Source organism: Gastrolobium bilobum, unplaced genomic scaffold (assembly GCF_033153095.1).
Source record: "Gastrolobium bilobum isolate Gb01-03AN ecotype WA unplaced genomic scaffold, APGP_CSIRO_Gbil_v1 utg23326, whole genome shotgun sequence".
NCBI lineage: Eukaryota > Viridiplantae > Streptophyta > Magnoliopsida > Fabales > Fabaceae > Gastrolobium > Gastrolobium bilobum.
In genome coordinates, this window is record NW_026899783.1 from 76,438 (window position 1) to 87,876 (window position 11,439).

General features: G+C 38.8%; 1 protein-coding gene across 1 annotated transcript; it reads left to right on the top strand.

The window, feature by feature from the left end:
• Positions 1 to 4,123: 4,123 nt before the first annotated feature.
• Positions 4,124 to 5,919, top strand: LOC133293489 (uncharacterized). The gene is made up of 2 exons (XM_061492065.1): positions 4,124 to 4,623; positions 5,886 to 5,919. Exons 1-2 carry the CDS (start codon positions 4,124 to 4,126, stop codon positions 5,917 to 5,919), a joined length of 534 nt encoding a protein of 177 aa, XP_061348049.1.
• The last annotated feature ends 5,520 nt before the right edge of the window (positions 5,920 to 11,439 follow it).

The following is an 11,439-nucleotide window of genomic DNA, read 5'->3' on the forward strand; positions in this document are numbered from 1 at the left end:
TAAATCTTGAGCATACTGAGATTGTTGTTATCTCACCCCTTCTTGGGGACATCATTTCATGTACCTACCATAGTGGTGAGCCTTCCATGGGCAAGGACCAGGCACGTGGCTAGTGGAGTGCTAGTGGATATTTATTTGATAGCATGTTTAGCTTTTATCATGCTAAAGTTATGTATTTTGAGATTATGTTAATTGTGTAATAATGCTCGTGACTTGTATTCGATGAGCTTATAGAGAATTATGTATTGGTTATGTATTTGTTTAGATGCATGTGTTTATTATATGAACATGCTGTAAGTAATGTTTAGTTTGGGCATGGAGCCTTATGTATGTACTGACCCATTGAAGGGATCACAGTTCGTGTGGGACTTGTGAGATGTCTGATTATATAAACTGTGTCTATCAGGATTATATTATTGAGTGAGATTCTTATCTCCCAGTTATCCGTTAAACAACCGTTATGCTATCTGTGAGACTCTAGCAGGAATGATACTTGTTGTCATATCCAGTTAGTCAATGGCCACTAATAATGGCTAAAGGGATTAGTTAGTAGTTGCATGTTTTAGATTCACGCTTACGCAATATCTCATGTGAACGATTTTAGAAATATTTTTAAAAAAACATTTTGGAAAAAGTTCACTCATACTTTTATAAGACGATTTCATATTTAATAAAATCAAGTCTTTCGCTGTGTACGCTAAATATCATGTATGTTAACAATCAGAGTACTACAGGGTGTTACACAGTGTTGACTGACCTGCAGAGTGAAGCTTTTGCTAATAGGACTACTACTGAGAATCTCATGAAAGCAAACCAAGAATTGCTTCAAACATTCGTCACTGAGATGAGGGTAGAGAAAAATGCCCAGAGGAGAGATGATTCCCCTCCACTTACAGCTACGGTGACTCCTACACCTACGCCTACACCTGTTATGACTCCTCAGTAGGGGGAGAGTGAGGCTAGTCATCACACTAGTGATGCTAGTCAACATACTGTCGTTGTTGAGCACTTTGAAGAGGCGAATGCGGAGGAGAGAAGACTGGTATCTTTTCGAAAACACAAGCCTCCATCCTTTTTGGGGTTTAAGGATCCTAAGGTAGTTACTACATCGCTACAAGGCATAGAGAAGATATTTCAAGTTATGAGGTATCAGGATCCTTAGAGACTAAGGTATTCAGTATATATGCTGGAAGGTGAGGCACATGAGTGGTGCTGCAATGCGTCGAGGCCATTTAAGATTCAAGGACAAGAGATGTGTTGGGCGCTATTCCAGAATCTATTCCATGAGGAATACTTTCCTAGAGATGCTAGGGAAGCGAAGCAATGAGAGTTTGATAGGTTGGTACAAGGAAATATAATGGTGGATGCCTATGTGGCGAAGTTTAATGAGCACATGAAGTTTGCTAACTATGGTGGAGTTCTACCTACTCCGAAATTCTTGGCAGCCAAGTTCCAAAGGGGATTTAGTGAGAAGATTGCTAAACGTATGTCAAATATTGTGGTGCGAAACTTTGCAGATCTTGTTACCCAATGCAAAAAGGTAGAGACTGTTTATGGGAGGTACCCGAAGTCCAATGCTTCTCGTGAGCAAGAGATGAAGAAGAATGCTAATCCTTCTGGTTCCAACTAGAAGGGTAATAACAAAGGCAAAGGTTTACAAGTAAGGCAACCTTCAAGACAATTCAAGAGGGCTAGAGCCCCGGGGGCAAACCAAATGATAGATATTTTACCCCACAATATGGGAAGTGCAAGAAATACCACAAAGGTCAGTGTGGTGCGACTCCAGGTGCTTGCTTCAAGTGTGGTCAGACTGGCCACTTTGCTCGAAATTGTACTTATAATGTTGCGTAAGTTGCGAATCTGCAGGCCTTGCCATCTGTTCCTACTGTGGGATGTGTATATACTACTAATGCGCAGCAGACTGAAAAGGCACCGAATTTGGTAAAAGGTATAATCTTTATCTCTAATCACGACTTATTTGTGTTGTTTGATTCTGGAGCAACGCATTCTTTCGTTGCGTAATATGTGGCTAAGGTGTTAAATTTAAGGGTAACAAAGATGGTCCCCTTATGCGTATTACTACTGCTATCGGAGAGGTTAGTGATTCCTCATTCATTTGTAAAGATGTTGAGTTTGTGTATGAAGGCAAGGATTACACTATTGATTTGATTATCTTACCCCTGGCCTCGGTTAATTTGATATTGGGTATGGACTGGTTGTCTCAAAATTGTGCAATGATTGATTGCTGCAGAAAGAGGTTGATCTTATCTCCTAAGAAGCCCGTTGTTCGTCTGTCTTCGTATTTTTCTGTGTCAAACTATTAAAGCCTTGAAGGCTGGGGATTTAGGTTATGTATTATTGGGTGGTCTAGTTGGTGATAGGGAAGAAGAAATTTTGAATATACCGGTGGTGAGTGAGTTTGTGAATATACCAGAATTTTCACCTAAAAGGGAGATTGAATTCTCCATTGATCCGTTGCCTAGTGTGGGACCTATCTCTTTGGATCCATACCGGATGTCGCCGCTAGAATTGGCTGGACTAAAGAAACATTTTGAAGAGCTCTTTGTGAAAAACTTTATCAGATTTAGTGTGTCTCCATAGGGAGCACCAGTAATCTTTGTAAAGAGAAGGATGGTAGTATGAAATGGTGCACTTACTATCGAGAATTGAATAAAATTACTATCAAGAACAGGTACTCTTTGCCATAAATTGATGATCTTCTGGACCAACTGAGGGGTGCTTGTGTATTTTCTAAGATCGACCTTCGGTCAGGATATCACCAGATTCGGATTAAGCCGAAGGATGTTCCTAAAACGGCTTTTCGATCCAGATTCGAACATTATGAGTACCAAAATATTCCATTTGAACTCACTAATGCTCCAGCGGTGTTCATGGATTACATGAATCACATCTTTAAACCTTATCTGAACCAGTTTGTTATTGTATTCATTGATGATATTTTGATCTATTCCAAGAGTAAAGAGGAGCATACAGATCATCTGAGGATTGTGTTGCAGGTGTTGAAGAAGAAAAAGTTGTACACCAAACCATCGAAGTGTGAGTTTTGGCTCTCTGAGGTGCAATTCTTGAGTCATGTGATTTCGGCTAATGGTGTTGCGATGGACCCAAGCAATATAGAAGCAGGTAATGGATTAGGAACGTCCTAAAATAGTGACTGAAATTAGTAGTTTTCTGGGTCTAGCTGGTTACAATAGAAGATTTATTAAAGAGTTTTCTACAATGGTACTACTATTGACCCGCTTGACACAAAAGGATACTTCTTTTGTGTGGACCCAGGAATGTGAGGAGTGCTTTCTGACTCTGAAAGGGAAATTAACTACTGCTCCGGTGTTGACTCTTCTAGATCCAGAGGGTGAGTTTGAATTATACCGTGATGCTTCTAAGAAAGGGTTGGGTATTGTACTAATGTAGAAAAGAGAAGTTGTTGCTTATGCATCCAGGTAGTTAAAGCCTCATGAGGAGAATTATTCGACTAACGACTTGGAGCTCGCTGCTATTGTTTTTGCATTGAACATCTGGAGAGCATCTCTATGGATTTTGTGGTTAGTTTGCCTCGGACTCAGGTTGGTTATAATTCGATTTGGGTTATTGTGGATAGACTTACTAAGTCTGCACATTTTCTTTCGATGCAAGTTGATTTCTCTATGAAGAAACTGGCGAAGTTCTATGTTGATGAGATTATGCGACTTCACGGGATTCTTGATAGTATTGTTAGCGATCAGGATCTGAAGTTCATTTCTCATTTTTGGGGAGCTTTGCAGCAGGCTTTGGGCACTCAGCTTAGGCTAAGCACTGTGTATCATCCACAGACTAATGGTCAGACTCAGAGGACTATTCAGACCCTGGAGGATATGCTAAGAGCTTGTACTTTGGAGCATGGAACTGCTTGGGATAAATACCTTGTAGTGGTAGAGTTTTCTTATAACAATAGTTTTCACTCCAACCTGGGTATGGCTCCGTATGAGGCATTGTATGGACAAGCATGGCTCCGTATGAGGCATTGTATGGACGGAGATGTCGGACTCCTACATGTTTGATTGAGGTAGGTGATAAAGAAAGATTTGGCCCGGATTTTGTGCATGAGACTACCAAGCAAACTGCTATGATCAAAGAGAAATTGAAACAGGCTCAGAATCATCAAAAAAGTTACTATGATAATAACCATATACCCCTAGAATTTGAGGAAGGGGAGAACATGTTCATGAGATTGTCACCTATTACAGGTGTTGGTCGTGCATTGGGAGTAAGAAAGTTGAGTCCCAAGTTCATTGGACCTTATCAGATAAATAAACTTGTGGGACTAATGGTCTATCAGCTTGCCTTGCCCCCAAATCTGTCTAATATACATGACGTGTTTCATGTCTCACAGTTGAGACGATATATTTCGGATGAGTCACCTGTGGTGATTCCGGATGACATAGAGATACGGGAGAACTTGAAAACTCCTGTTGGCCCCATGTGTATTCTTGAGCAGGGCGAAAAGAAGCTTAGAAGCAAGGTTATCCCTATGGTAAAATTACAATGGGATGGGCATACACTTGAGGAAGCTACATGGGAGCAGAAGGATGAGATTATCCGGCTGCATCTTGAGTTAGTGGACATGTATGTTCTTAATTTTGCGGACAAAATTCCTAAAAGGTGGGGTGAATATAACACCTTGTATAGTTAATTGTGATATTAAATGCTAAATTGAGGGTTAGAGGGTTTAATTAGTAAAAATCCTGATATTTGGGGTCAAAATACCCATCAGGGGCAAAATGTTAAATTACCAACTGTGTAACCCTGGATATTGAAATGATAAAACAGAGCTTAATTTGTGGAAAATAATACCGGAAATGGATTCAGAACAAAATTTGGAGTTCGTAGGTATATTTTGAGAAATTTGGATGAATAGTGATTTTTACCAAATAAAATATTGCGTTGTACTTTTACCGGAAAAGGTGAAAGATGAAATTATGCTATAGGAAATAAAAACATGAAGAGTTGGGATAAAATTAATGTATTATAAATTTAGTGATGATTGGTGGGTTAAATGAGTATGTTTAAGTGAGTAAATCTACACATGGGGCCCCACTTTAAGTGACTTATAAGACTTAAAGGCTTAAGAAATTAGATTTTAACCTCACTCTCTCTCCTCTCTTCTCCGTCACCGTCGAGCATCACCATTGTTAGGGGCTTGGAAGAGCTTTAAATTCCATCTTGAGTTAGAGACCATTTTAGTGAAAAGTTTAAACACCAAAGTTGTTCCTCTTATCCTTGCGATCAACTTTCATGTGGAGTGTACCTTGTGGGGAGAATTGTGTCAAGAGATCTTCTTCCCCGTAGCTTGGACAATTTTGGTGTGGAAGAGGGCATTTGTGAGTGGTTTGAGTTTATTCAAGGCTTGTAAATTAATCTTAGGAAGCTTGGTAGTCTATTGGTGGTGAGTATTTCAACTCTCATTTGGATTTTGATGAGATCATAAAATTAATGGATATTTGTGTATGTGTTTGTGAGTTATGGTGGTTGGGGCATTAAATGATGTTGCTCCTTTGGAAATAAATGCTTAGAATGATAAATGAATAAAATTGAATCAATAATATTTATGGTGACAAAGTTTTGTAACTTAGAGAAATTTATAATGAGAATTGTGATTGGGGTCTTAAATATGGTTGGTGAAAATTATGTGTAGGTTGTTGGAGAATTTAATGTGGATGTTGAATGAAAATGAAACATGATAGAACAATTGGAAATCCCTTGGTTTGTGACAAGATGCCCTTTGGCTATATGGAGATAGTTTGATGGAAATTGGGTTAGAATGTGAGAGTGATTGTGTGTTGTTTGATTGTTATGACTTGTGATCAAGTTGTTGATGATCATTGTAGGTTACCTCTCACGGATTCAATAGAGGTGTATTGAGCTTGGAGGTAACGTTAGAGAGCATTGCTTTTGGAATTGAGGAAAACTTTTAGTACTGGGGTTAATCCCCTTGTGTGTTCCACCATGCCCAAGTTGGGGTTGATGGTTGGATGTGTGCTCTTTGATAATGTGTGTAATAGTATGTTCATGCATTATTGATATGTTGATTGACATGTATATGGCATGTTGTGTGATATTGCAATTGTGATCTCTGTGAAAGTAAAATGGCCTTGAAGGCCGTAACATGTGAGAGTGAAAAACAAAATTTTTCATATGCGAAATTACACATGCAATCAAGAATCATGCTTTATGGCATGTGATGTTACCTTTGTTTGTGAGTTCAAAACTCCAAGACGATCAGTGTTAGGTTTGAAGGGTTCAAACCCTCTAACGTTGATCCACACCACCCACGTCAAGATGCAAGAACGCTTTCTTGAAAGCCACCAATTGACCACCACAGAGAGGCTTGCTATGCGCTCAATAGGTGAAGAAGGAGGCTAGGTATATGTGTTTAGAAGAGTGAAGTCTCCAGCATGAAAACTTCACAAGAGTGGGAATGGTATAGAAGAATTGGCTAGGTTCTTTTGAAAAACCTTAAGGAGGAACTCATCAACTAGGCGCACAAGAGAGGGAGAGAATTAGTGTATCAAATCAGAATTTTTTACTTTACTTATAATGAAAGTGGCGCACAAGTGGGTGAGACAAAGGTGGAGTTGTTGCAATTCAAAAATCCCAACAACCTCCCCTTTGAATCCTCATAAGACTAGGTCTTTATCTAGTCAAAATTCTGAACCAATGGTCATCATATGACCACCAATTCATGCGCCCCTATTCAGCCCAAAAAGGGTCCAGATACATTTGAGCTGTTGCATTCAAGTTTGAACCAACTAGCTCATTGATTCTCTCAACAACCAAATCTGATTGGAGCTTGTTGGTTTGACAAGATGACAATCATCTCCCACCAAAATGGCGCCCCGAATCAGCCCTTGGAGATCTCCATAGATCTTCTCATGATACAAGGGATTTGTTCCAACAAGATCTCATCTTATCCTTTTGTTATGAAACAACTTTTCATAGCCAATTCAAATTCGAATTCAAACATTTAAATTCAAAAGTTCAAACATTTAAATTCTAAATTCAAATTCAAATTTTAAATTCAAATTCAAATTTCAATTTCAAATTTCAAATTTCAAATTTCAAATTCAAATTTCAAATTTCAAATTTCAAATTTCAAATTCAAAATTCAAATTTCAAAATTCAAAATCCAAAATTCAAATTTCAAATTCAAAATTCAAAATTTAAATATTTGATAATTAATTTAACTAATTAAATTAATTAGTAATGTCTTGGACCATCCAAGCCCATTAACAATACCATGCGCCCTCTCCCTCTTAGGTGGGCTTCCAAACTTCATCTTGGGCTAACAACCGTTATTAGGCCCAATACCTTTAATGCTATATCATCATGACATTAAGGTGTTAGTGTGTGACCCATTAGGTCCAACATAGCCACTGACATAAATGAGCTCAGGCCCAACAAGCCCACAACCCATTTAATGACAACACAGAGCACTAGCAATGCTTTGTTGCCCCAGAGCTAGTTAGATTAATGACTTGATCATCCTATTACACATATTTGGTTGCCGTATGTATTTCTTTTCGTCTCGGTTACCTTCCCATAAAACCTAGGGTAAGGAAGCGTATCAACCCTTGCGGTTTAGGGTAAGCTTTATTCAAAATAGGGAATCTTCAATTTACTGACTCTAAAGGCAGATCATCTCATGATCTCTTTTACTATGCATAGATTCCTGAGTCCCTGTAAATGTCATCCCGATTTCTCCGATTTACAGATAACCTAATCTCTCACAGAGATTTGACGAATTCCTTCAGCTTATCGCCCTAGCCCTGTGCTCTTTCAGGACAAGCCCAACAGTATACCTATGAGTCTCCATGTTTCAGGCAGACAAGGTATACAGTCAAAACATGCCTTCTAGAACACAGTCTAGGTAATAACTTCTGGTCTAAGGAAAGACATACCCAAATATAAAGAGACTACTCTAATGATACTCTCTGTGAGATTTCCTCATAGAGTCTCTTTTGTGGGTCTGTTCAGTGCGAGCTATATACCCTTATAGATCCACCCACGACTTTAGCTAAGACATCTCCATATCTGTAGCTCATGAGGTCTTTACCTTGCATCCGAATACAAGTAGATAAGTCGTGCTAGTCTTACCCGAGATCACTGATCCCCATTCTCAGTGTCTCTAGACTAGGAACATAAAATTAGGAATAAATATCCAGTATCCTTGAATCCTCATGATCGTGATCTCATCACAGATACTCACGAGATACCTATTTTATTCCAAGGGGTTTATCCAGTTACTCATATAAAATATTAACAGTAATATTGAGACAAAATATGAAACAGGATAAATAGTGCTTTTATTTATTTGTGATAATACAAAGGTCCACATATGTCCTAATCTAATTAAAAGATTGTCTCTGGGACATCCATATACTAACAAGCTCCCACTTGGCCTAGAGCCAATCAGACCTAAGTCGTATACCCAAAGCCTCATAATGACTATCATGTTTTCTCTGAGAAACAGCCTTTGTCAGAGAATCGGCTAGGTTATCATCTGTGGGAATATAATCCATCTTTACATCCATCCTATCAAAAATTTCTCTAATCAGGTGATATCTGCGGAGCACGCGCTTAGATCTTTGATGAGACCTAGGTTCCTTTGACTGCGCAATGGCTCCAGTGTTGTCGCAAAGCAACTGTATGGGCTCATCCACGCTTGGAACCACCCTAAGTTCAGATATGAACTTCTTGATCCACACGGCCTCCTTAGCTGCTTCTGAAGCAGCTATTTATTCAGCTTCTGTCGTTGAATCTGTTGTTGTCTCCTGCTTGGAACTCTTCCAAGATATTGCCCCACCATTTAAGGTGAATACGAACCCTGTGTAACACCCTCCCTTGTATGCATCCAAGAGAGTCATTTGCTAATCGTTATTAGAGTTGCGGAATTTAGTAGCGAACTTTTTCTTTTAAAATACCCTTGAATGATGAAAGTGGAAAGCTAATCAGATTTTCTTGATAAAACTTTGTAAAAACCTTGCTGTTTGCAAAGTTGGAAATTTCCAAAAAACAGTTCGTGTACAAAATCAATATCAAATCGAGTTTTCAAAATATTTTTGTACGGTTTCCAGAATCTGAAAGTAGACGCTTGGGGCTTCGTGTGCATATAAAATAATAGTAAATCGGAGTTCATTTGCCCCTCGAAACATAACTCGTAAGTTGTCCGTAAATCGTTAAAAATTCAGCATTTGATAAACGTTAAGAAAGTCCATTTTCGCAAAACATTTCAGATTTCTTAAAGCAGCCGTTGTTCATAAAAAGACTTAAAGCAGAAATAAGTCATAGTTTTACAGTCCTCCAAAAATCATCAAGTACCACATAATACAGTCATCCCAAGCTTAAAACAGTCAACAGTGAATAAATCCAGACAGCAGCAAAAATATAACAGAGTTCAACATCCAAGTCCTCAAATGCTTTTACGTCCTTCTGCAATTTAAAAATTGCAGCCCCAAAGGGGTGAGAATAAACCCAGTAGTGTGGCAACAAAACCAAAGGCAACAGTATTAACTAGGCACAAAATCATAAATAGTCACTTCAAACATTTAATCTTTTTCATCATATATCATAACGCGTATATAACGCCCTTTTTCCTTTACGCTCATAGCACCGTCGTGCGTGTAGCATCACAGTGGGTATTCCTAATGGCTCCCATGAAGGTGAATCCCACTGTGGAACCTATGCGGACTGAAGCCAATTGTCCCCTCTCCTGGTACCAGGCATGCCTATATGATGCATGCTCAGTCACATGTCCTCAATACAAATATATATATATTCAAGATGTCATGAATCAAGTATACATGCCATGTTATGCAATCGCACCCAACAGAAAAATGTATTATGATGTAAAATGCATGCATATATCATATCATCCTTTCATATTCTTACCATTGGCTCATCATCATCATAACATACATAGAACAAATGTGAGCATCACATCACAATTCCATACACTAGCCAATAGTCACATTAGGTAATACCGCCTACACATACCTCGCGTGCCACAACAATTTACCAAACAGCAGCGAAGTAATCCCTATTCAAGAGTTATGCGCACCTAAGCAACAAGGTTTCAAGTCAGAATCGTACGTCACAAATTTCCTACATACAACATATGTTTTTAGCCCATTTTTCCTTAAATTCCTAATCGGTTTTTAGGATGCTGTTCCTAACCATATTCGGATTCCATAATAATTTTCTTTTTCAAACGCGTAACAACGAATAATTCTAAGATTTCCAATCCCAAACAGCATCGGTTTTACATACAGAAAATTCTCAAGGTTTCAATCATACAATTTCTACTTCCCACTCCTATGGTGCGCAAAAGAAAGCCTATATATCATGTTGTTTATTTAATGTATATAGGACTTAGTAATATCAAGGTTCACCAAAGCAGAATTTATTCCATTATAATCAACGAAGAATCCAAAGTTCCATTAGCATTCATATTCGGTTTTTGATGTTATTAACTAGTGACTTAACATTTTCAATTACATATTTTTCTCTTCAAGGCTAGGGTGTGAGAAGGAGGCCTTTAAACCTACGGTCCATACATATTTATCACATGCAAGTCTATATTACCATTCTGGTCCAAGGAACGGTCCTAAGGCACGAAAAGGCTATCTCTTCCAAGTTCATAATTCATTTTTTAGACTTGTATGCCTTAATATCAAAGCTGTACAGTGAGCAGAAACAAAGAGGTAGTGATGACAGAGTTTGATTTCCTAGGACACTCATACAACAGAAACAGATGAGGGAAGTTGGGAAATTTATCCTCCTATGACACCTATGCTAACCGGATAGAAAGTGTAGGGATGATAAAACAAAATTTTCTCTTCTCAATATATATGCCACGGCCCAAAACAGTGAGGGAAAAAGGAAGGAGAGTTTGAAATTGTTTACCTACTCATATGTGCATAACGAATCCCCACTCGAACAGTAGACGGTCCTGCACCTTTCCGATGCTTCAGGAGGACGGTTCCAATGGCATGCAAGGGAAAAGCTGGTTCGTTCACAGCTGAAGCAAGTACATTCAATGGGACTTTGACTCAGAACCGATCCGCGAAAGAAACAAGAAGCAGTGAAGGGATACCACACCTCTTTGAGGGGTCTCGGCCGAAACAAGGGAAGGAATGGAGAGTGGCTCAAAGTAACTGCATGCAGTGGAAGATTTATTAACCGTTGAGAGAAGAAGGTGAACAAGGAAGTGGATAGGACACTATACCTCTTGACTCCTTGGTACATGGCCGACTAGTGAGAAGAAAGGAAGTATGTCTCAATAGTTGGTTTTCTATGCTTACGGTTTAATGGGGAATTAGATAGCTATGTTCAGAATGTGTGGATGGTTTGGCTTTGGTGATCTCTTATACGCATAGAGGAAAC